Here is a 26646-nt window from a genome sequence, read left to right as displayed (position 1 = left end):
AATCAATAAACTCCTATTGGCCCAGGACGTTCAGCTGACATTACAATATCAGCCCACCAATAAAATAAGATGACCCTAAAGCATGCAGTGTATAGCAGAGACACTACCCTTCTCCTCTCCCTTCCTAACCAGTGACAACAGGCGCCCGGGAATTTGCACTGAAAAGAACCCCTCAAACACAGAAACTGGATCCGACATTTTTCCAACCTGCAAAGAAGTTTGGTTTCACCTCAGAAACAGGCAGGAATCCAAATCAGCTCTTGTTTTGGGCCAGATCCTGAGAGTGGTTGCCTGAGCATCTCTGGATGGGCACCACTCACCTCCACACTCCCGCCAAAGTTAGGAATCACTCAGCATTTCTCGGGATCAAGCCCTTTATCAGAGTCACTTTACCTGTCCCTAAACAATCACAGGACACTTGCCCCCTCCATCCTAGAGTTGCATGATGTTACTATCCTCAATTAAATTAGTGTTCTCTGTAATTTTTAAGTGCAGTGTATTATTTCTGTGCTGATCTCTCACTTTCACTCCCATTGGTTTCATGTTCCCTTTTTCTGGGTGGAAAAGCTTTTAATCTGATCCATCTTAATTTATCCTGGTTCCACCCCCTGGGACTTTCCTAACTTCCTTCTGTAAAGGGAGGAAAAACTGACACAAGCATAGTACGTGCACCTCTCCAAGCTTAGCAAAAGTGGTGCTCTGTCTGTCTCCCTGAACTGGGTTTCTCTGTAGGCGGTGCATTCCTTGGGAGGGAGGGTGCATGTGTGTGTGTGTGGGGGGGAGAGCCATCCCACACTCAAGTGAGCTCTTATTTAATGGGGGTCTCCATGCAGGACAGCAAGCAGAAGAGATTTTCCTCCTCCCAGATTCTATTCCAAGGGAGAGGTGCACAAGCCAGTCACAGGGATGCAACACAGTGCTGAAATACCCCTGGAGGAAGCAGTTCATATGACCAATCAAGAATCCGGAATGCGTGTCAGGGAGGATCTGAAGAACATACGCTGTGCTGTCATTTTTTGCTTGTTCTCTGTCCTAGCCCTGGCATTGCCCACAGCCTATCTACTGGTTGGAAATCTCAGAGCCTACAAATCTGGCCCAGCTCAGGTAAGGAAATGCCATTTCTCAGTGATCTTAAGGAAAGGTTAAGAAAAAGACAAGAGAGTTTCTTTAAATATTTAGGTTTGGAGAAAGAGTTTGTGGCTTCTTGCTTTATGGATTTACGATTTCAAGGAAGAATGTTAAACAAACTTTTTATTTCTTGCTTGCTTGCTTTTTCTTTCTTTCATGCACACAGTGAGGAAGGAGGGGGAAAATCAGTTTTTTAATAGGCAGATTTTTCTTCATTTCTCTTTCTTGAGTTTAATAGGGTCAGAGGAGCAGGAACAATATTAAATCCTAACTGGCAGACTGAAGAAAACTCTATAGTCTAGCTCCTCAGCTAGTGTAAATTGCTGGTCGTGCCATTGAATTCAGCTGGGGATCTGGCTGACCATCTCTGTTCCACCTTTTTCTGATTGAAGCTGAGAGCTCTCTCGTCTCTTATTACAGGCTGAAAGAACCCTATTTCACCAGCCACCTGCTAAATGTCATTAATGTGTCCATCCATCTATTTGTGGGTTGTGTTTGTGTCAAATACCCATATGTGTGTGTGTGAATCAGATGGGTGAGAACTATTCATTTCAGCACCAGAGTCACATGCGGATTCAGATTTCCCTGGGATTTACTATGGTGGTCCAGTCTGGGCTAATTATTGGGAGTGACCCTAATCCCAACATTCAAATCCTCATCTAAATCTTGATCAAAAGTTTTCCAAAGTTCAGAAGCACTGGATTCAGGGGATAGTTGCAGGTCCATCTCTAATAAACAGCTGGACATCTATCTCCACATGCATACCTCTGTAGGTATGTGTCTTTCAACTCTGTGCTGCTGCCCTCCACATCAGCTTTTTAAGCAGGTGCATATTCTCATTGATGTCAATGGGATTACCCACCTGCTTAAAAGGTAAGCCAATGTATGATTGTTTGCAGGAGCGAGACCTTCATGAATTTCAGCTTTTACGCTTGAAGTTCACTCTTTGCTCATTTGTATGAACAAAGCTTCAATTGAATGAATACCATGAACAACAATAATCAAGAGGTACTAATATACTGAATATGAGCCTTATTTCTATTCTGGCACTAGGTTTTTACACTCTTTGACATGCAGTTGTGTAGATATAGGTACAAACACACACACAGTGAAATCAGAGCTAGGGGCTCACTTCTAATACATACAGTTCTTGGTCAAAGACTTTATAATCTCTCCAGGGTGTCAAATACAATATTAGTTCTAGACTGTCTTTACTTACTGTGTTTGCTGGTTGCTTAGATGAATGCGTAAGGCAGATTTCCTGTTTATATCCACATCTGTACAATGTGTGTGAGTGCATGTTTGTATACGGAGAAGCTGCATAAAACTGCTTAGAAACACACAACTCTTAAATCAGAAAATCTCTTCCCAGCTTTCACATTGACTCACTGTGTGGCCTCGTGACTTTGGTGAGTCACTTAACTGCTCAGTGCCTCTCGCTGTCTGCTATTGTGGTTTCTATAGTGCCCATTACTGTAATACCTTAGCACAACACCTTACACTGAATTCTGAATGGTTGGACTTCTGCATCTGGGCAGAGTTTACTGCTGACTTTAGTCCCTATACTGTCAGCCTATCAGTGCAGGGACTGTGTCTTTCTATATATTTGTACAGCACCTAGCACAATGGGGGTCCAGATCCTGGTCGGGGCCTCTACATGCTGCCACAATTGAAATAATAAAATAACAATCTGTCAAATGAGATTAAAATTTACCTGGCTCACAGGTGTGTTGTACATTTTAACGAAGTAATGCTGGTGAATGCCCCTGAGATCTTCAGATAGAAGATCCTTTGTAAGCATTAAGGATTGCTTCATTCTGGACAATATTATTGTATATTATATTTATACATATTCATGAAAGGTAATTAGTGCATGTCTCTTGATATTACTCTAATATCTGGCTGTTATGATCGAATGAAGTATAGTATATGAAAATCCCAGTCTGCAAAAGTAAAATCATCATAGCTGGAAACTTGCCATCTGTCTCTCTGCCAAGTGGAGAGGGCGGAACATACTTATCCTGCTGTATTATTTACTGCACTCAATAAACCTTTCACTTGCTCCATTGAGAACTGAGTCAGTCAGTGACTAGCAGCTGTGAAGTAGTCATGGGTGTGTTTGACTTTCCTTGAGAACTTTCTTCTAATGCTCCTCCAAAAACCAGTGCTCTGAACTGAATATGGGTTCCTCATATGTTCCCTGTCCTGTAGCCATGACCCATAGGAGCAGCTCCTCTCATTCCAATGGGAACGCTATCAGGAATGCAGGTGCTCCAACAAAGTCTTTTCTTTTCTAAACATTTTTTTAAAAGAACCCAGAAAAATCCCTTTTGATCTAATTCATTCCCATTAGTCTTTTAAAAAATTTGAATTGTACTGGTTAAGGGCATCTTTTTGTCAGACCACCCTCCATCATAATTAGCAGTCCCATCTAAGAAGAAAAGGACTGAGGGCTAAATGGTGGTTTGACCTCTCAGAAGGGAGTGAGAGCCCCTGCCTACCCCCAACCACTTACAGTTCTGCACAGGTTCCCTGGACTTTCGGTCTGGGCATGTAGGAATAAGCTGAAGCTGTGTTCCCATTGATTGCCCCTGAAAGCAGGTGGACTGCTTGCTGCCCTCTAAAGCAGATTAGTGGTGAGGAGACCAGTGGAGAGGATAATGGGAAAAGCCTTCTCTCGTCTCCACGACAGTGCTGAGTTGCTCGGCTGAGCTGCCCTGGGAGTGGGCGTTCATTTTTTGCCATGTTATAAGCTAGCCGTAACTCTTTTCCCTCAGGAGCAAGAGGGAAGTGGGTGAGGGAGTTGTGCCACAAAGGGGTGTCTCTCCTAGGTCTATCGCAGGGCTGGTGCAGATTACATGCCACCCCTTGCACATGCATGTGCCTAAAGTCATATTCCAGCCCGGGACAAGCTTAGACTGTTGCCTGATCTTTAGAGGCATCCCTTGTGGGATAGAGCACCTGATAGGGACAACCTGGGCAAACTGGAAATTTGCTTTCCTCATTGTATTGCACCTGGTCTGTGTAGAACTATGGGGTTTACGCTCCAGAGCTGCCTGCCTCGGTATCTTCCACCATCACCAACACCCGCCCCCTTTTCAAAATAACCGATACATCTTTTGTGCCCTAATTCTGAAACAGCTGCATTGCTGTCCCTTAGTGGTGTGGTGGCTTCAGCAACACATTTGTTTACCTGGCTAAATTTCATGTTATTGACTTTATTTAGAATATAACGAGCACTTAGTTCCTGCCATAGAGCCAACCGCTGGAGTGACACACAGCTAGGAATGTGCCAGTTGCTGCCTTATCAGTCTTCTCAGTTAATCATCTGTAAATGAAAAGCAAAGTCTTAATTGCTGCTCTTTGCACTTAACTCCCATTGATGGCACTGGGATTTGGAGAGGTGGGTCAAAGGAGTCCTGAGGCTGGCAGGATCAAGTTTAGAGGGAAATTCACCCAAATAGAGAAGGGCAACATAAGGGTCTGCAGCTCACTTTGAACTCAAGCTGCGACTGTGAGAATGGTCTGCAGCCATGCAGACAGGCCTCCAAAGCCCCCAGCTGTGGCATGGATCTCTCCAGGCCAGATCTGCACTGGCCAGCATGGAGGCCAGTGATGAGGGTCAGAAGAGGAACCGAAAGGAACCATATTTATGCAAAGCCAATGGCCTCAACATACTATGCAAGTGGCGGAGGGAGGCTGAATCAGCTACCCCAGGACATAGGCTGGAGGAACGGCTGTGGGTGGGCTGAGGAGAAGCTTCACATCCTGGCCCCAGGTGTGTAGTTTTCACCTCCCAAACTTTGCCTGCATTATCACCACGGCCCAACTGGATAGTAATGACTCCGGCTTTATGCAGGTATCATGGCATTTCCCTTGTGGCCCAATCCAACTCCCATGAAAGTCAGTGAGTCTTTTGATCGGCTTACATGGGAGTCGGATCAGGCCCTTCAAGCACAGGTCAAGCTTAGGCAATATTCCATGCCTGGAAATGACACAAAATAAATTTGGTGCATATATTATATCAGGAAGAGGAGGTGGATGAGGCATTTCTAGAACAAATAAAAGAAATAGCCAAAACATCAGACCTGGTAGCAATGGGGTATTTTAACAACCTGACAACTGTTGGAAAAGTAATATGGTCAAACACAAACTCTCCAGTAAGTTCTTGGCATGTATTGCAGACAATTTTTGTTCCAAAAAGTGGAGGAAGTCACCAAGGGGACAGGTGTTTTAGATTTGATTCTAACAGGGAGAAATTAGTAGCGAATCTGAAAGTGGAAGGCAATTTGAATGAAAGTGACCATGAAGTGACAAATTTCATTATTCTAAGGAAAGGAAGGTGTGAGAGCAGCAGAATTAGGAAAATGGACTTCAGAAAAAAACAGACTTTAACAAACTCAGAGAACTGATAGGGAAGGTCCCATGGGAAGACAATCTAGCGGAAAAAGAAGTTTAGGACAGTTGTCCGTTTCTTAAGGAAACAATATTAAGGGCACAATTGCAAACTATTCCAATGCGAAGGAAAGATAGAACCATATTGGCCCCTTCCTATTCTTCTTATCAGGAGCTCTTTAAATGACCCCAAAATCAAAAAGGAATCCTACAGAAAGTGGAAACATGGGACAACTGCTAAGAAGGATTACAAAAGAATAGCCCAAGCATATAAGAACAAAATTAAAAAGGCTAAGGCACAAAATGAGTTACACCTAGCAAAGGACATAAAAGTCAACAAGAGGAGGTTCTTTGAATACATTAGAAGCAAGAGATACACAAAGGAACATGTAGGTCCTTTATTTAGAGGAAAAGGAGCACTAATAACTGATGACATCGAGAAAGGTGACAAGGTGTTTAATGTTTATTTTGCTTCAGTCTTCACTGAAAAGTTTAATGGTGACCAGATACTCAATAGAATTAATATTACCAACAAGAGGGAAGGCATGCAAAGCAAATAGGGAAACAACAGGTTAAGGAAATTTAGATAAGTTAGATGTATTCAAGTTGGCAGGGCATGATGAAATCCATCCTAGGATACTTAAGGAACTAGCTGAAGCAATTTCAGAACCATTAGCAATTGCCTTCAAGAACTCCTGGAAAATGGGTGAGGTCCAGAAGAGTGGAGAAGGGCAAATATGATAACTATCTTTAAAAGGGGAACCAAGAGGACCATGGGAATTATAGGCCAGTGAGCCTGACTGGTCAGTATCTGAAAAAGATACTGGAACAAATTATTAAACAATCAGTCTGTATGTACCTGGAGGATAATAAGGAATAGCCAGCATGGATTTGTCAAAAACAAAGCATGCCAAACCAACCTAAATTCCTTCTTTTTCGGGATTACTGGCCTAGTGGTTACAAGGGAAGCAGTAGATGTGATATATCTTGATTTTAGTAAAGCTTTTGAGATAGCCTTGCATGATATTCTCATAAGAAAACTAGGGGAAAGTGGTCTAGGTGAAATTATTATAAGGTGGGTGCCCAACTGGTTGAAAGACAGGACTCAAAGAATAATTATCAATAGTTCGCTGTCCAACTGGGAGAGTGTACCTAGTGGGGTCCCACTGGGATCAATCTGGGGTCTGGTACTATTCAATATTTACATTAATGAGTTGGAAATGGAGTGGAGAGCCCACTCATAAAATCTGCAGATGACACCAAGCTGGGAGGAGTTGAAAGCACTTTAGAGGACAGGATTAGAATTCAAAACAACCTTGACAAATTGGATAATTGGTAGGAAACCAATAAGATGAAATTCAATAAAGACAAGGGCAAAGTACTGCCCTTAGGAAGGAAAAGTCAAATGCACAACTACAAAATGGGGAATACCTGGCTAACGTGTAGTTCTGCTGAAAAGGAACTGTGGGCTACAGTGGATCACAAATTGAATACAAGTCAGCAATGTGGTGCAGTTGCAAAAAAGGCTAATATCACTGTGGGGTTTATTAACAGGAGTGTTGTATGTAAGACGCAGGAGGTAATTGTCCTGCACTACTCAGCACTGGTGAGGCTGCAGCTGGTGCACTGTGTCCAATTCTGAGTGCCACATGTTAGGAAAGATGCGGACAAACTGCAGAGTCCAGAGGACAGCGACAGAAATGATGAAAGGTTTAGAAAACCTGACCTTTGAGGAAAGGGTAAAAAACACATATTTAGTCATAAGATGAGAAGGCTGTGGGGTGGGGGAGACACACCTGATAACAGTCTTCATAGAATCATAGAATCATAGAATATCAGGGTTGGAAGGGACCTCAGGAGGTCATCTAGTCCAACCCCCTGCTCAAAAGCAGGACCCATCCCCAATTAAATCATCCCAGCCAGGGCTTTTTCAAGCCTGACCTTAAAAACTTCTAGAGAAGGAGATTCCACCACCTCCCTAGGCAACGCATTCCAGTGTTTCACCACCCTCCTAGTGAAAAAGTTTTTCCTAATATCCAACCTAAACCTCCCCCACTGCAACTTGAGACCATTATTCCTTGTCCTGTCCTCTTCCACCACTGAGAATAGTCTAGAACCATCCTCTCTGGAACCACCTCTCAGGTAGTTGAAAGCAGCTATCAAATCCCCCCCTCATTCTTCTCTTCTGCAGACTAAACAATCCCAGTTCCCTCAGCCTCTCCTCATAAGTCATGTGTTCCAGACCCCTAATCATTTTTGTTGCCCTTTGCTGGACTCTTTCCAATTTATCCACATCCTTCTTGTAGTGTGGGGCCCAAAACTGGACACAGTACTCCAGATGAGGCCTCACCAATGTCGAATAGAGGGGGACGATCACGTCCCTCGATCTGCTGGCAATGCCCCTACTTATACATCCCAAAATGCCATTGGCCTTCTTGGCAACAAGGGCACACTGCTGACTCATATCCAGCTTCTCGTCCACCGTCACCCCTAGGTCCTTTTCCACAGAACTGCTGCCTAGCCATTCGGTCCCTAGTCTGTAGCTGTGCATTGGGTTCTTCCGTCCTAAGTGCAGGACCCTGCACTTATCCTTATTGAACCTCATCAGATTTCTTTTGGCCCAATCCTCCAACTTGTCTAGGTCCCTCTGTATCCTATCCCTGCCCTCCAGCGTATCTACCACTCCTCCCAGTTTAGTATCATCCGCAAATTTGCTGAGAGTGCAATCCACACCATCCTCCAGATCATTTATGAAGATATGGTAAGGGCTGTTACAAAGAAGTCTGTGATCAATTGTTCTCCATGTCCACTGAATGTAGACCAAGAAGTAATGGACTTAATCTTCAGAAGGGGAGATTAAGGTTAGATATTAGGAAAAACTTTCTGTGTATACAGGTAGTTAAACTCTGGAACAAGGGAGCTTGTGGAATCCCCATCATTAGAGCTTGTTAAGGGGTGGCCTAGGTATACTAAGTCTTGTCTCAGTACAGGGGGCTGGACTTGATGGCTTCTTGAGGTCATTTCCAGCCTTGCATGTCTATGATTACCCATGCATGTGTATTCATATGCATGTCCACATAACACAGAATCTGGCCCCTCCAAAAGGCTTGCTCTCTTCTTGTGTAAAGAGCAAGAGAGATGGATGTGACCTGAATACAGCTGCTTATTAATCTTTATGGCCCCACCGTTCCTAACTATTTTGCTGCATTCAGGTTTGTAATGTGGACACCCCCTTTCAAAAGGACACAATAAAATGAGATGTGTGGGAGGGGGATCTTTAGCTGTTTTCTTTTGATTTAAACGTTAAACGTTTATAAATGGGACTTTTGGCCTTTTTGGAATTGAAAGCCCGTGGCAGCTTTTTGCATACCGCAGACTTCACAGGAACTAAAGCTGCCATTTCATAGAATTATAGGACTGGAAAGGACCTCGAGAGGTCATCTCGTCCAGTCCCCTGCACTCATGGCAGGATTAAGTATTATCTAGGCCATCCCTGGCAGGTGTTTCTCTAATCTGCTCTTAAAAACCTCCAGTGATGGAGATTCCACAAACCCCCTGTGCAATTTATTCCAGTGCTTAACCACCCTGACAGTTAGAAAGTTTTTCCTAATGTCCAACCTAAACCTTCGTTGCTGCAATTTAAGCCCATTGCTTCTTGTCCTGTCCTCACAGGTTAAAGAGAACAATGTTTCTCCCTTCTCCTTGTAACAACCTTCTATGAACTTGAAAACTGTTATCATGTCCGCTCTCAGTCTTCTCTTCTCCAGACTAAACAAACCCAATTTTTTCAGTCTTCCCTCATAGCTCATGTTTTCTAGACCTTTAATCATTTTTGTTGCTCTTCACTGGACTTTCTCCAAATTGTGAGAAATTTGTGTGTCCAGAACTGGACACAATATTCTAATTGAGGCCTAATCAGCTCCTAATCAGGAGATCCTTGTCTTCTAATTAGCTCTGTGGTGGGATTTTTCAGAAGCACTCAAGGCAGGTTTAACTGTGTTCCCATTGCAATCAATGGGAGCTTTTCCACAGACTTCAGTGGCAGCCAAAGGGTGATGCTGTGGACTTCTGAAAAATACCAACCTAAACAAGAATGGGAAATAAGAAAACTCTCCAGTATAATTTTTAAAAGGACTAATTTTTAAAGTATTTCATTTTGAGGTCTATAAATGATACCCCTTTATTGTACGATAACACAGCATCTTTCAGCCCAACTGATCTTTACTATGCAGTATATACACATTATATACATGAACAAACTATTCAAAATAACTAGCGCTTTTCATCATATGATTTCAAAGCAAATCAATATCATTATCCCCATTTCACAGTTAGGGGAACTGAGGGAGAGATAAGGGAAGTGATCTGCCCAAGGTCACCCAGCAGGCCACTACCAGAGCCAGGAATAGAACCTAGATTTCCTGAGTCCCAAACAAGTGTTTTATCCACTAGGCACCACTACTTCTCTTCTCCATTTTATTCACATTGGGTTCTTCCCCCCTCGGAAAACTAAAACTTTTGGCCTAAAATATAAATTGTTTTGATTTTCAGCCAAACATATTTCAGTTGTTAGCCATTCCACCCCCACCCCCCGCCACCCCGAATTTTTGTCCCCAAAACACTCTACGTTTTTGGCAAAAAGTCAAAACTTTTCATGGAAACAATCAGCTCTACTTAAATCTCAAGGGTTCTGATTATGTAAGGTTCTTGAGCAAACTACATAAGCAGGGATCTAACTTTGAGGATGGAGTACCACTGAAGTAAATAAATAGAGCTGTTCACATGCTTAAAGTTAGGTGTGTGCTGAAGTATCTTGCTGAATCAGGGCCAAACACAGCTTTGTTATGGCATATGTAACTACCTTGACATTTCAGTGATTACAGCTGTCATTAAAGTCACTTGGGGGAGGAGTGTTCCCAAGGGAATTCCCGCACTATGGCCTTATAAAGTCCATCCAGGGAAATTACACATTCAGCTGACCATGATGCTGCACATCGCATCATAAATTACAATTGTATTCAAACATCCCAGCGATCTTGTGAGCTCTTGCAGAAGACAATGTAATATTCAGTACCAAGCAGCTGCGTCATCTCAAACAGTTCAAGGTCAACATGACAAAGGGTGTTCTTCCTGATTCCTTCCTATCTTGCAGACTGTGCCCCTGCAGTTTTCACTCGGGTCTTTTAGATCATGCTTTTTCTGCTGGGGGGGAGGGGTATGGCGGGAAGGCAGGGGCAGAGGTGGTGTAGCTGGGGAAGGGACGGAATTTTCTGTTGCAATTTTTTTCTTTTCTCCAGATTTATTTTTTTACATAATTTAGCTATTGGGAAATTACCATTTTATAAGTGGCTTAGCTGTCTCCTAGACCACACATGCACCTCAGCATTGGGCATCCATTTTAAAATCTCAAGCCTCAATGCACCACGCGCCAGGCTCAACTCCTGGTGAGGGTTGTCACAGTTCAGGGCAACTTGTACCTGTATTTCCCCACAGTGGTGCTCTCAGGCTTCCAACTCCCCATCTGTTGCCTTTTTTGGGGGTGGGGGGTGAGACCCATATCTCACTCCCTTCTGAGCAGGGTATTTCCAGACTGCACGGTTGCCTGCCTTCACTTTGTTATTCTCAGCAGCCACAGGCTGCCCCAGCATGTGCTGGCTTTCTATTCAGGGACTGATGACAGAACGATTGTCCGCAGTTATAAGTTGCCGTGCAGTTCTTTCTAATACAAGCCTATTTTATTCTTAAGGTAAAAGCACTACAGAGAAAACCGTTACCAAAAAAATATATATACTAATAAAGCCCCTACCCCAGTGCTAATAAGCTTAGCAGCCATCACCCCAACTCGAACATGATCTCTGGCTGGAGCAGTCCTTCAGCACCCCACCCAAGAGATTTCCTTTGTGGTCTCAAATTCATCACAGCCTCAGCTCAGAACTAGCACATTCATAACATGTTTATTCTACTCTGTACACTGTTTAGGAGTCTTTGATCTGGAGTTTCCTGGAGCATGTAATAAATATACAGCAGCTTCTCCTCACGAAGGTATAGCTTCAAAAGGGTGGATTGGAAGTGGGTCATTTGCATTCCCACAGGTACTTCCTAGGAAATCCATTTCACAGGTGTTGTTTCAAAAAGCCCTTTGAAGTTCCTAATACTTTCCAGACATTGCATTAGTGAGTCAATCTCCGAGAGAAGGTACAAACATACAATTCCACAATAACACAGACACAATTGCATTTTCAAAACAATGGACTCCAAAGCTGTTAAAACTAATTCAGCAAGGTTTAACTTAATTCAGTAAAGTTAATTCAGGATATTGTCCGTCTGCCATGAAGCGAACTCAGCCATTCATTCTCCTTTTGCCCATAGAGTCATAGAAGCATAGGACTGGAAGGGGCCTCGAGAGGTCGTCTAATTCAGTCCCCTGCACTCATAGCATGACCAAGTATTATCTAGACCATGTTGGCATGCAGCACGTGTCCTCTTCCCCCAGAAGCGGCTGATATTGTGTGTGTGTGTGTGTGTGTGTGTGTGTGTGTGTGTGTGTGTGTGTGTGTGTGTGTGTGTGTGTGAAATAATCCAAGCTGGATAATATATGTATACAAACATTAAATATTATCACTGTTTTCTAGTAGTAATTGTCATTAACTCCAGTTGAAGATCTGGCCAATCAGCAGAGCTCCATTGAAACCAACTTACAATGAAATCTATTCTGATTGACACTGATTGAGAGTCTGGTCCACAAAGTGCATACGCATACAACATAAGCACACTCCTAGCAGACCCTGTCCTGCAGGGGTTCTCACACTTTTGCCTAGCCCTGGTTTTAACAGAGAGAGTTGGGGTCAGCTCCTCAGCTGCTGTAAATCGGTGTATGACGCTGATTCACACCAGCTGGTGATCTAGCCGACTGTTGTCTCATGGACACCTGCTCTCTCTTTCATTATTGATTAGGCCGCCTTTTGTGCCATTTCTGTAGCAGCTACTGGAATTGGGTGCGGGGAGAAATAATATTAGAAGAGTCTTTAATGGAGAGTGCAGGGAGAGGCAATGGGTTGCTACAGTTTAGCAGCTGGAGAGGAGAAGAGTCAGCATCATGTGAGCAGGTTCTCCATAGACCATCAGCAAATGCTCCACAGTTTGAGAACCACTGTAAGTATTGTATGCCTCTAGGCATTGCTATTAAGATTTGGGGTGGGGGCGGGGGTTGCACATGCACAAACTACAGACCAGATCAGGGCTGGCCAACCTGAGCCTGAGAAGGAGCCAGAATTTACCAATGTACCTTGCCAAAGAGCCACAGTAATACATCAGCAGCCCCCCATCAGCTCCCCTCGCCCCCGTCCCAGCGCCTCCCACCCACCAGCAGCCCCGCCGATCAGCGCCTCCCCCTCTCCTCCCGCACCTCCCGATCAGCTGTTTCGTGGCATGCGGGAGGCTCGGGGGAGGGGCACGGCAGGCTCAGGGGAGGGGGTGGGAAGGGGTGCAGTGGGGGCAGGGCCTGGGGCAGAGCCAGGGGTTGAGCAGTGAGCACCCCCAGCACATTGGAAAGTTGGCATCTGTAGCTCCAGCCCCGGAGTCGGTGCCTAGACAAGGAGCCGCATATTAACTTCTGAAGAGCCGCATGTGGCTCCGGAGCCCCAGGTTGGCCACCCCAGACCAGATCCTCAATCAGCCTAGCTCCATTGGCTTCAAAATTTTGCTGATTTATATCACCTGAGAATCTGGCTGAACAGAACAAAGTCTTGCAAGAATGCAGGCACTCCACCTATGGGGGTTTGAATGGGAAAAGCCAGCACCAATGGCAGGCATCTGACTGGCAAGTGGTAACCAGCCTTCCGGTTGCTTTGCATAAATGCCTTTTGTCTTTGGCACAGACCAAGTCAATATTATGCTGCAATATTTACAGTGCGAGTCTGAATGGGCTTCACAGGGACTCTGGATCTCAGATAGGGAGAGTGATTTAGCAAGTTATTAGACAAACAAAACTGACCCTTTCTCTGTCAAGTGCTTGTTTACTTGCAAGGTTAGTTCTCTGCCACTGAGAGTTCTTGGCTCCTTTTCGTTACTGATCTGTCTTTCACACAAACTCTTTCCCCAATGCCTTTAGAGAACGACATGATAGAGTTACAGATTCACATAATAAAGAGCAGAGGGAGAGAGGAATCGCAAGCTACAGAAGTAAGGGAGAAATTATGGGACAGATCCTCAGCTGCTGTACATCAATGTACCCCCATCCAGAGGAGGTCTGACACCAGCTGCGGATCAGGCCCACTATGATAAGAAAGAATCAGGGTCAGATCCTGGCTTCCAGCTTTAAGCTCTGTGCATTGTCTCACCTCTGCATGACTTGCTCCCCTCCCTGAGGTGTAGGAGATGTTCAGTGGTAGGCTGGGGATGGGAGGGAGTGGGGCTGGATGGAGTTGTGCTCCACACTCCCTGGTTGGCAGAACTGTCCCTGGGTGACTGCTCTGGGTGGCATAACTTAGAGTAGCCCTTAGGCCTTTCTGAATTATTCCATGGGCAACTTCAGGCTCTGGCTGAGCCAGGAAGCAGGAAGATGCTTTGGAGCCACCGTTCTCCCACCCCAGGTCCCATGCTTAGCACAGATCAGCCAGACCTGGGAACCTGTCCTGTGTGTGTGAGACAGAGGGATATTGGAAGGCTGTGGAAGAGGAAGGCTCTTGCACCAACAACTGAAACTACTTGGGGGTTTGTACTTCAGGCTCAGTTCAGATGTAAACAAATATTGTTGTCTCTTCTGTCTCCTGAGGCAATTGCCAAAGGCTAGATAGACTCTTCTGATGAAAATATTACATACACAGACAGGCCTCTGCTCTCCAGGGTTTGTCTTGTCTCAATCACCTGAACACTAACTGCTTGTGAATCTATTCGCAGGTTGCAGATGAAAGCGTGTCTAGATTCCTAAAGCAACAGACATCACCAATTTGTAAGTTTGCCAGTCCTTTCCTTCTTCTATAAAACCTTCTGTTCATTCACGTGTCCACTGGGGGTGGTACCTGTACAAATTCCTCACGGCAGCTAAATGTAGGAGCAAGGCTGATAGGCAGTGTTTTTTGTAACCGGGTCAGCCCCAGGATATTAGACACAGGGTGGGTGAGGTAATATCTCAAAAGAGTTTCTCTCTCACCAAGGAAGTTGGTCCAATGAAAGATATTACCTCACCCTCCTTCTCTTTCCACTATATGGAAATGCACTTTCCCAGGGCTATCAAGCAGAGCTACCTGCCTTCTCTACTAACAACTAAGGGTTCCAAGGGATTCAAATGCCCATGTGTAATTGTAACATTGAGAAAACCCAGTGGTTTCGGTGAGCGGGATAGAACCTGGGACCGCTGGAGCTTAGTGCATGAGCTAAAAGCCAACTAGCGCTTAGCTAAGGCTGTACAGCAGACTCATTGTACATATTTTTTCTCTCTCGCTTACTCTCTTTCGCTCTCGCTTGATGGGACAGGAAACCACACCCAGAAGGTGTGTGGGTTACATGGCCTTGAGACTTCTCTCCTCCCTGCCCCCGAAACTGGGAACAATACAAGTGCAATAGAGAGGGGCGTGGGAGGGTGTGTAGAGAGATATGTCCCATAAACACAAACATCCAAGGACAAAGGCTCCTGGGGACAGATTCTGAGAAACCTGGCACAAAGAGCTCAGGAGGAACTGGGCAAAGGAGACTTTCTGCCATCTTTCTGCAGACCTGATTGGCTGCCTAGGAGCCACGCTGCAGCCCAGAATCTCTTATAGTAGGAAGAGCTATATGGTAACCCTTTGTTTCCACTATTTCTGCTTGCTATCATTTGACTCGCTGGAGGGGGGCCAGGGAACTGTTCCTTTGGGAACAGAGGGTCTGGGAAACCCAGTGGATCAGGGGCTGGGCACTCCACTGAGGTGTTTGGAGATTGCAGGTTGACTATCGTTCACCTGTAAAGAGAGATCGGGGCCTACAGAGGCCTGGAAGGCACTAGTTCCCAGAGACTGGAGTGGTAGGGGAACTGACCCACTGCAGTCACAGACAAGCTTTCCTCCAGCAGTAGAGAGGCACCTCACACTGCTGGGTACCCCTTGAGAAGCATCATAACCTGCCCCTTCCTGACCCAGCTACTCTCCCAGCATGTCCCCTAGAGTTGAGCTTTGAGGTGGACATTATGCCAGGTCACTAATATCAAGCCCTATGCTACTTCTGCCCAGAGGGACTTCTTCCTCAGCAGCTCCTTCATGGGCCCTGTGCACTGCCGAAATAGCGTATAGGAGCCAGACTGGGGGCCAGATCAGCTTCCTTTAGAGGAAAAGGAATTGCTTAGTGTGGTGCAAAGGGGTGTAACTAGAAGCCACAGGAGATTAAAGTCCGAGAAAGTAAATTCAGGCTGAATGTCAGGAAAAGCTTCCTGCCTGTGAGATCTGTTACGCTATAGATCAGTCTCACCTGCAAAGGGGTGGAAGCCCTATCACTTGTATTATCTTAAAATTAGATTTCCCAAAGGAACCCTCTGAAGGAGGATGGGCTAGGTGACCTCGCAAGGATGGGGCAGCTCTTTGTCCTGCTAAAGGGCCTTCATACTGCTCTACAGTGCAACCCAGTCTTAAAACCATCACATCTGGCAAGTGGAGAATGGCACAAGGGAATCGTCTAGTAGCTTCTATGCCAGCTCCATCCCAGTTCCCAGTATAGGGGACATATCTTGGGGACAACTCTCCCCTGGTGATGCCCAGATGCTGGGATGGGCAATAGGCAACCAGGTACAGACAGTCCTGTGGCTAGTCTAGTCTACAGCAGGGAAGAGTCCAGCATCCACAAGGAACCAGAATTGGGGGCCGCAGGGTATACATGTGGTTTAAAGCCACCTTTGCAAACCTCCTCCTGAGCACAGCTCAGATGCATCCCAGGTTCTGGGAGGTCTTTTCCATCTTTTTCATCTGCAATACTATGGGCTAAATCCTCTTGTAGTGCATGCTCCTGCAACCCCATCAAAGTCCCTGGAAGTTTGGGCAGGGTTAGAGCTGAAGGGTTGGGCTGAGAGTGAAGGTTTGAGTCAATAGAAAACATAAATGAAGGGAAAGGCTAGGAGTAGATAAGAATCTACATCGGAAACCACTTCCCTGTACGGTGTTGTCTGTGTATGTGTATTAGCAGGAGAGTTGTAAGCAAGACAGGACAAGTAATTCTTCTGCTCTGTTCTGCGCTGATCAGGCTTCAACTGGAGTATTGTGTCCAGTTCTGGGCACCACATTTCAGGAAGGATGTGGAGAAATTGGAGAAAGTCCAGAAAAAAGCAACAAAAATGATTAAAGGTCTAGAAAACGTGACCTATGAGGGAAGATTTAAAAAATTGGGTTTAGTCTGGAGAAGAGAAGATGGAGAGGGGACATGATAACAGTTTTCAAGTACATAAAAGGTTGTTACAAGGAGGAGGGAGAAAAATTTTTCTTCTTAACCTCTGAGGATAGGACAAGAGGCAATGGGCTTAAATTGCAGCAAGGGCGGATTAGGTTGGACCTTAGGAAAAACTTCCTAACTGTCAGGCTGGTTAAACACTGGAATAAATTGGCTAGGGCGTTTGTGGAATCTCCATCATTGGAGATTTTTAAGAGCCAGTTGGACAAACACCTGTCAGGGAAGGTCTCTAGATAATATTTAGTCCTGCCTTGAGTGCAGGGGACTGGACTAGATGACCTCTCGAGGTCCCTTCCAGTCCTACGATTCTATGATATTAATGCTGCAGGGAAAATGTAGCTGGACGTGAAAGCAAACCCCAGCTCACTCTTGTTCTGTGGGCCAGACTCACAGGTGCCCTACGGGCTCTTTCGTGGCAGTGCAGCTGGTGCAAAGAAGGCAAAGTCCACCATTCCCCCACCCACCCCTTTCAACACAGGAGGTGGATGCCTCCTCAGCAATGGTCACCCAGTGCAGGAAGGATCATGGGTAAGCTCTGGGCTGGAGGAGAGAGGTATGGATGGGAGGGAAGGTGGGGAAGGAAGGGAGGAGCAGAGGCTGTGGCTGTCGCAGAGCTCAGGCAGGCTTGAGGACGCAGTGCGGAGCTTGGGGAACAGAAAGATGGCATAAGAGGGGGAGTGGCTGGGTTGGTGCTGCAGGCCCTGAATAAGGGATGTGCAGACTGCCTCCTCTTTGCATTGGTGTAGGGATAAACCTGCCTTGTGGCTTTTTGAGCACAGTCTGACTATATTAGTATTGAAATGACAGAATGATAAAGGATGCCCTCATGCATGCTGAAATCTAATTCAAAGAAGAGGCTTTTGCTTTGCTTTTCGAGGGGGTGGGGGGTGGCGGTGGCAGTGTTTGTTTTAAAAGGATTTGCCAAGTTCTCACAAGCCTTGCAGTGAAATTGACAAGTCCTGGTGCTTGCTCAGTGATCCTATCAGCTCTGTCCAAAACTCCATTCCTGCCTGCCACAAAAAACAAACACAGAAAACCAGCCTAGACAAATAACTCATAAAACAGACCAAGGCGGAAATGAAGAGGGACTGTACAGAGTCTCTCTGTGAAGAATCATTCGGACTCGGATGTTTGCAAATGTTTTTTTTTTTCTTAATTACAGCTTTAGTATCCAGTGCAGAAAAGCCAAGAGCACACCTAACAGGTAATTTAACTGTTCAAAAATGATATGCCTCCCTGGGTAGTTGTCAATCACATTGCACTGCACAAAAGCTGATCTCCAAAACACACATGCCTGATGGAAACTGACAGTCAGAAGTTGCCAGTCAGGAAAAGTAGTGGAAAGAAAGTCATCTCCTGTTTACACTCTCTGGGCCAGATCTCAAGCTGGTGTCTCTTGACTTAGCTTTACTGAGCTATGCTGATTTATACCAGTCGAGGATCTAGCCCTGTGTTCATACAGAGTGTCTGCAAAGCCAGGCACTTTATGAAAGATTCTCTTTATGGTTTTAAAAGGCTGCTTACAAAATGAACACTTGGGCTGGCGGCTGTTAGCAACTGCTAGAATGGCTGGTATTTTACTCTTCTGCTATACTTAATGGGACTATTTAAACAGAAAGGGCCTAGTTGTAGTCTCATCGTGATGTGACTCAGGAGTAACTCCACAGCTGTCAGTCAATGGAGCTAGAGCAGTTTAAGGGACAGGAGAACCAGACCTTTAATATTCCATAAGCATCACAGTCTTGATTCTCTTCACTTACACCTTTTCCACGCCAGTAGAACTCCATTGACTTCAGTGGAATCACCCCTGATTTACACCAGCGTGCGCAAGAGAAGAATTAGGCTCAGTTGTGACTCTCACGAGTCTGAGCAGTGGTGAGGAGGGGGAAGTGTCAAAAGGTATTATGCCTTTCTCAAGGACAGGAGTGGGGGTGTCAAAAGAATAAGAAAGGCTGAGGGAGCAGCCTCATGCTGCTTAACAGGTGTGGCCAGCATTACCCCCAGCCATGCACTCATGGAGCTTGTCAGGTACATCTGCTCTGCAATAAAAAACCCGTGGCACAGACTCTCAGAGCCTGGGTCAATGGACTCGGGCACACAGGGCTTGGGCTATGGGGCTAAAAACTGCAGTGGGCTCAGGCTCTGAGAACCAACCTCTACCCCTTGTGGTGTTTCAGATCCCAACCTGCAGCCCACACCTGCATGTCAACCCTGCAGCCTGAGCCCTCCAAGCTCAAGGCAGCTGACACAGGCCAGCCATGGCCATGCGGAGGGTCTTTTATTGCAGTGTAAAGGTACCAGACCAGGGGATGATGCTTGATTCCTCTGTAGATGGGCTGAGGGGCAAGGAACTCTCAATATGCTCTAAACCCCTTCTTAGAACCCTTTTTGAGGGAGGGGCATAATCATAGAATATCAGGGTTGGAAGGGACCTCAGGAGGTCATCTAGTCCAACCCCGGGCTCAAAGCAGGACCAATCCCCAGTTTTTGCCCCAAATCCCTAAATGGCCCCCTCAAGGATTGAACTCACAACCCTGGATTTAGTAGGCCAATGCTCAAACCACTGAGCTATCCCTCCCCCCTATAACTGAGCCCTAACCTATTTCTATAGCTCCCAGATGAGAGAACCTGGGGGCAAGGACATATTGGGGGAAGTCAGTGGCAGAATGGCTGCCAGGTGGCTGGCACGGCTGTGATGGTTCAAGAATCTTGTGGACGGCTTCCAAGATCCCTCTGCCATGGTCAGACCTCCCGGCGTGGACCCTGGCCCTGATTCCAAAAAGCACTCAAAGCGCACGAGTAACTTTAAGCGTGCGGGTCGCCCCACTGAAGTCAATGTGTACAGTTGTGCATGTGCTTAAACACTCCACTGACTCAGAGCCTACGTTCCTATAGCTCTCGTAGCAGGGTTTCCCTCTCTGCGTTTGTCCTCAAGTTCCTAGCTAAAGCCGGATTGTGTCTTTTGACCCTTTTCCATGCCTTTTACCAACAATTTTTCAACACATCAGTGCAGATTTGCAGGAGAACAAGGTCACACTCATTGATAAAAGAGTCATTTGTGCACAGCCAGCGAGACATAGTCGCAAGAGATGCTGGACAAGAGACAGCCCCTCCTGCTGGCTCAGAATATTAGACTGTAGCTCTGTACGCCTGACGAATTAACTTCAAAAGCTTGTGTGATGTTCTCTTTGCTTCAGGGAAGCACCCAACAGTTGAATCAAATTTCTTTCAAACCCTTGAGTTTGCAAAATCTAGCTGGAAATCAGCAAGATTTCCGGTCCTCCTTGATCTGCCATTTGGGCACATTCGCTAGCTTGTACCTCCAACTGGAGAGGAGCAAGAAAAGGAAAATGACAAACACATTTTCAAGAAGTTCTCCTGTCTGTTTTGAAGCTCCAGAAAGGTTTGATTTGAGTTCTGGGCCATGAGGCAGAGGGTCTGTTCTTATTTTTCCTGTCCCTAGCCTCTACCCTTGTCACTGAAACGACATTCATTCCGATCACTGCGGGGGAGGAGGGGGATGTTAGTCACTACAAATCGTTAAGTAATAGCTACCACAGTGTGGTGATAGCTGAGCATTTCCCTAAATCCGTGCAGGAAACAACAGTCCTGTCTGTTACTCGTTGGGAACAGCTGGCCTTTTAAGGTTGACCACTGAATTTCTGGAGCCTGGAGCTGCTACTGTAGCACAGAGCAGCTTTAAATTTGTCCTAAATACCAGGCACAGCTGCTGCGGTGCACTCCAGTGTGGGGGCCATGCTAGAGTGGGTAGGGAACTGCACACATAGAGACCCCTACGCTCCAGCATCCCCAGCTGCTGAATTAGCCCTCAGGGAGCGTGGGGTGGGGAGGGAGGGGCTCTTACAAGCTGCTGCAAATTAGAGCAGGCCTAAGGCTCCTCTAGTTTATACCAAGGTTTGAACACCCCCTGGAAGCCCTGGGGAAGTGTGAGGTAGCAGACAGCCATTTGCTTTCTCTAAGCTCAGTTTCTATACCAAACAGAGCTCAGATGGAGCCAAAGCTCTGAGAACACTCTTCCTTCCACTCCAGATGCTCTTGCAATCCTTGTCTTCCCCCCCCCCCCCCCCCACATCTGTGTGCTTTACCTTTTTCTGGAGAAAAGTTAGAATGAACTAGAGCTCAAAATCCATTACTGCACGCCATCATAGTGTTATGCTGCTCAGCGAATATGCAAGGCATTACGGCTCATTCACCTCTTCTGGGAGAAAACCAGTGCTAGCCAGTACTTGTTGCAATGTTCTGGAAACGGGGTTTCAGACCAGATTGGGTATGTTTACACAGCCTGAGGCAGTGAGTCACCCAACCCAGGTCAACAGACCTGGACTAGCAGGGCTCACGCTAGTGCTCCAAACAGAACTGTGTAGACAGTGCTTTGAACTTGCGACTTGGGCTGGAGTTCGGGCTCCAAAGCCCACCCCCCGGCCCAGGCTTCAGAGCCCCAGGCACGACTGCAAAGCGCTGTCTACACATATATTTTTAGAGTGCTAGCACGTGCCCCATTAGCCCATCTGTCAATGTGGGCTGGCAGGGTTGCTTCTGCAGGCTGTGTAGACCTACCCATCCTGACCTGTTCTGAGCCCCCCGGACTTCCAGTGACGCCAACAGGAGCTGAGGCATCGCGCAGCCACACGCCCTTAATCCTGTTCCTTGTAGTAATTATGTGTGATCTTGCTAAATCTCATACCACACAGGGCATGCTTCGCAATTAAGTCTGGAAGAATTCCAAAGCTTTTCTTTTCTGTACTTAATTCATCCACTTTCCCCGAAATGGAATGATATGGAAAGAGAGCAAACATTCAATATTAACCCACACTCACACAAAAGAAAAGGTCTCATCTCCTGGAAATCAGTTGCCTCTGTCTTGCCTGTTCGTTTATCCATAGCGTTGTATGTTTCTTTTTATTGCCCAGAGAAGTCGGATGTTTTACTTTTCTCAGCTGTAACTTTACCGCAACAATTTTGTGTGACAAACGCAGTTACTAGGAAACTTGACTGCTGTCCCCTAGCAGAAATCACTCTTACACATAAAATATAGGGCTCTTGTTTTCCTAGCTACTGCCTGAACTGAATTACAAACGGGGGAAGAGAGATGATCAAAGCAGGAAGGGTAAAAGTCCCACTATGCCTCAACTCCACCCTCCAAACCCTGCAAAAATGAGAAGACAGAAATTGCCAGGCTGAATCAGACCTGGGGTCCATCTGCTCCAGTGTGCTGTCTCTGACAGCAGCCGGCCCCAGCTGCTTCCGAGGAAGGTACAAGATACCCCACAGTAGGCAGATGTGGGATAATCTGCCCCCAGCGGAAACCTCATCTTAACCCTTCATAGTTAGAGATAGGTTTAAGCCACAAAAATAGTTTTGTATGGGACACGCAAGGAGGATGAGCTATGCAGATTCCACATGACTTTGAGACGGTGTTTGCAGTTGAAGCTGCCACCTATTTGGATTGGATTAACACCAAGGTGCTGATCATTTGTGGTCAGAAAAGATTCCATGCCACTTTTTCTCGAGGGCTGTCCTGGCTAAATGCAAGTTAGGGTAATGATAGACTGAAGGGTCTCTTGGATATGGGGTGTCTCACTGATCACTGTCCTGCACCATTATGTACAGTTGCTGTAATTATTCACACAGCTGCCCCAGAGCTGGCTGCATTTTAGGATGCTGTGAACTGGTGCATTGGGCCTTGGGGGTGGGGGTGAATTTCCCCCTTTCATGTGACCGGGCTGCACCCTGAGGAAGGATTGCCTTGTAAGTGCTGGCCTCGGATTCAGGAGATCTGAGCTTTAGTCTCAGGTTGCCAGAGACTTGCTGTGCAGCGTCGGGCACGATTTTCCAAAGTGACTAATGACGCCAAGTGGCTCAGTTCCAGCATGCTCAAACCGAGACACCTTAAAGGGGACCCAGTGTCCAGTCTCTGAAAATTAGGTCCCTTTACAGCATCTCCAGGTGGGCACCCAAACTAGCTAGTTGAGTTTGAAAATCTGGGCATAATCGACCTGTGCCTCAGTTTTCCATATGTAAAATGGGAGTAATAATATTCCTTTCCTCTGACCCTTTGTTTGCTTTGTCTAGCTAGCCTGGAAGCTCTTTGGGGCAGATACTGTCTCTTACAAGGTGTATGTAGAGTGTTTATCCCAGTGGGGCTCTGACTTCATGTGGGGCCTCTGGACACTACCGTAATACATGGCAGAGTGAGCCCTTACTAAAGAGAATGTGCTAGCAAGGTTGTTTTCTTTTGAAGGAATATATCATCTGAGTTATGCTCACTGTCACACATCCTGCTTGAACAGGGGAACCAACTGATTTCTTTCCTTTCTCCTTTATGTCCTCAGTTAAGAAACAAGATCTTTCACCCCCCATGGGAAACCAGTTTCCAGTTCTCCAGTGGGAACACGAGCGAGGCTTAGCCTTCACCAAGAACAACATGAACTATACCAATAAGTCACTGGTGATTCCAAAGACCGGGGATTACTACATCTACTCTCAGGTCACTTTCCGAGGGTCCACTCCAAATCACAGTAAACCAGGTTCCATAACGCAGATCATCACCAAAGTCACGGACAGCTACCCTGAGCCTACCCAACTACTGACTGCCACCAAAACTCTGTGTGAGATGGGAAACAACTGGTTCCAGCCAATTTACTTAGGGGCAGTGCTTTTCATGGAGGAGGGGGACAGGCTGATGGTCAATGTTAGTGATATCCAATGGGTGGATTACACTAAAGAACACAAAACATTCTTTGGTGCTTTTTTACTGTAGGTTCTAACAGCAATGAATAAGGGCTGCTTCTAATTAGGGCTCTGAATCAAGTGCATCACTAAAGTCACACAGGAGTTTTGCTAATGATTTTAGTGAGTGCAGGATCAAGATGTCCTAGTTCCAAGCATCTGTGCTCTCAAAAGCAGTTTCCTGACCTGTATTCTCCTTCACCTGTGTGGCTGCGATGCCCATCATTATCCTTGGAGGAAGGAAAATTCAATTAAATGGCCCATCCCAATATTATACCAAATAGATCACACCACATCAAACCACAGAAACACAGAGGGAGGCAGAGGAGAGAAAAATCCATTTCCATGCTAAAGCTAGGAACCTCTTGCATGCCTACAAGTGTTGCACAGATTGTTTATAGGTGACCGGGAACAATAATCTCAAACAAATCAACTAAGCCTACATTCCACCTCCAATAAGCAACCCCCTTTGCCTTAAACAACCACTTTAAACTGTCCCCAAGTTTCCAATGTAATTTTGTTTGATCTTTCTTCAGATCACTCCTCTCAACAGGCAATTCGTTCTTGGCATGCCCTTAAAAATAGATTTGCTCAGTACTTTGTACTAAAATTGAAAATTAAATCTTCAAAGGCACTATGTAAATCATTAACTCTTTAATTAATCCCTTGCAACTGCCCTGGGAAGCAAATTAAAATGACTTCTTGCAGTTTGCAAAACAAGCCAATAGACAAAAACATTCCTGATATTTTTTCTCCCAAGAAATTTTGCAGGAAATGGTGGCCTATGTTGTTCTGGATCCATTTGCTGCCCAGAAATGGCTCTTTTCATAGCATTGCTGATGGGTTGTACCTTTTTACACTGGAACACACAAAAAATGTTAATGTTTCAGTGTAAAAATTCATCTCACTATGAAAAAAGTCCTAATATTAGAACAGGTTGAAAAACTGGATCAGGGGGAGAAATCGGGGGGGCAGGAGGGGAGGAGGGAAATAAGATTTTTATTGAAATTTTGAGCAAAAATTTCAAATTTTGAATACTTTCAACCTGCTGTACAGCAGGTAACTGTAGTCACTCAGAATTGGGACCATTTTGAAAATGTGTTATATTTCCTCAAAACTGATGTTTTGCTTTGGTTTTGTAGCTTTTTGAGGAAAGAAACCACAAAATTTCAGAAATTTCCATAAATTGAAAACAAAATGTCTTCCCCCCAACCCCACTTCCAAGATGGCCATGACTCCCCTCTACCCAGATGCTCACTCCTGCAGTGATTTCTCAAATGAAAGGCTGCTGTAACGTTTTCTAGGCACTAGGCCGGCTCACACCTCGTGGTTCCTCTACACAGAGAGCTGGGTTAATTTCAAGGCAACAGTGGGAGTAGGAACTGTAGCCAGGAGCAGAACTCAGGAACTTTCCACTTCTAGTCTCTTGCTCAGTCTTCTAGATCATACCGTCTCTCAGGGAAATTCCCTGGCTTTCCCTCCACTCCCATGATAAACAATTCACTGATGACTATTCAAATCATGTTCTAATAGACTCAAGCTTTATATTGTTAAGTGCCCCTAGGTCTCAAACTCAGTCATGTAAAGAACCCAAATAATGAATTTTGCAGCTAGACATACTCTCTCTCTCTCTCTCTCTCTCTCTCTCACTGGAACTTCCTCCACTTTCAACATCTCTTTCCACGTGATCAGTGAAAGTGAGACTGCCTTATATATGTCCTCATAGTACTTTGCTGGATACCATATTGCTACATGTAGCTGAGATATATTTTCCTTCAATGCCAGTGCATGCCTCTCATAAACCAATAATGAGAATTCCACACATTAGAGAATGCTAGAGACCCTGACCAAGTTTAGTTGATGAGTTCAAATTTAAGGTCCTTATATATACACACACTCCACATATATAATGCAGCTAGACTGGCAAGGAAGCCCGTCTGTTCTCTCCATTGCATTCCTCCTTCTAAGAGGAGATACATTAATGCAACAATAAGCTATCTGACAAGATTAATAGAACATAGGCTCTACAAGAGTGCAGTGTAGGGGAGGGAAGAGAAAACAGCCGAGGCAAGTTGAGACAAGCGGGTGTGGGGGAGATGGCGAGAGAGAAGCATGGAAGGAGGCAAAATGATGCAACAGAATCATGGTCTGAGCATTGCCACCATGTCTCTGTACACGCACATTAGAGCTGGAAAGCTGGCTGTGCTTTAGGTTAGTTGCAAGGATTCTCCATCTTTTTCTTACTGCAAACCCCTTTGTAAGAGAAGAACCCTCCCATGGCCCCCTCCTACATTTACCCCCTATCACCTGGCTCTCTTAATACCTGTCTTAGAAGGCAACTATCACCATGATATCAATGCATCCAAAAACAATTAAGAAGCACTGAACATGCCCCATGAGAGCGTGGCTATTGCCAGGCTCCCAGCTTCCAAAGTTTTTTAAAAAAAACATGGTCTTTTCTCTTTTTGCCTCCTGCTTTTCTCCTCCTAGTTCCCTCGCTGTGGGTTAGGCCCAAGGAAGGTACCACTGTTAAGCTAAGACGCTCTCATCACAGCACACCTGCCCAGGACAGGTAATTTGCAGCAGCCTGATATTAGCACTTCTGTGAAGTGTATCCATGAAGGCAAAATTCAAGCAGTTCTATGACAGTTATAGAAATCCACAGAGCTCTTTGTTTCTATCATGGGATGCTGTGGCATTATTCTTTGATCATGATGCAATGCCAATAAATTTCTACACCTGATTGAAATATATGTAAAAATCAAGTCATCAATACTTAATGCCGGGTGCACTAAATCATAGTAAAATGAGTTTAGGGGAAAGGAATGGAACGTACAATACATGGCATATAAAAAAAGACTCTGTTGGAGATATCTATATAGCGACAAATAGATATATTCTGTTCATGTTCTAGGAAGTCCTAGAGCAATAATAAGACTTTCCTCACATGAGACGCATACAATT

The 26646-nt window shown here is 45.4% G+C and overlaps 1 protein-coding gene across 1 annotated transcript; it reads left to right on the top strand.

Annotated features, from left to right (window-relative positions):
* The first annotated feature begins 687 nt into the window (after window positions 1–687).
* Window positions 688–23951, top strand: TNFSF15 (TNF superfamily member 15). The gene is made up of 4 exons (XM_073314169.2): window positions 688–1104; window positions 14422–14473; window positions 18095–18136; window positions 23286–23951. The coding sequence occupies exons 1-4, from the start codon at window positions 907–909 to the stop codon at window positions 23711–23713; spliced, it is 720 nt and encodes a 239-aa protein (XP_073170270.1). The 5' UTR covers window positions 688–906; the 3' UTR covers window positions 23714–23951.
* Window positions 23952–26646: the final 2695 nt, after the last annotated feature.

Source organism: Lepidochelys kempii, chromosome 16 (genome assembly GCF_965140285.1).
Source record: "Lepidochelys kempii isolate rLepKem1 chromosome 16, rLepKem1.hap1, whole genome shotgun sequence".
NCBI lineage: Eukaryota > Metazoa > Chordata > Testudines > Cheloniidae > Lepidochelys > Lepidochelys kempii.
This window is presented reverse-complemented; position numbering and strand designations above follow the sequence as displayed.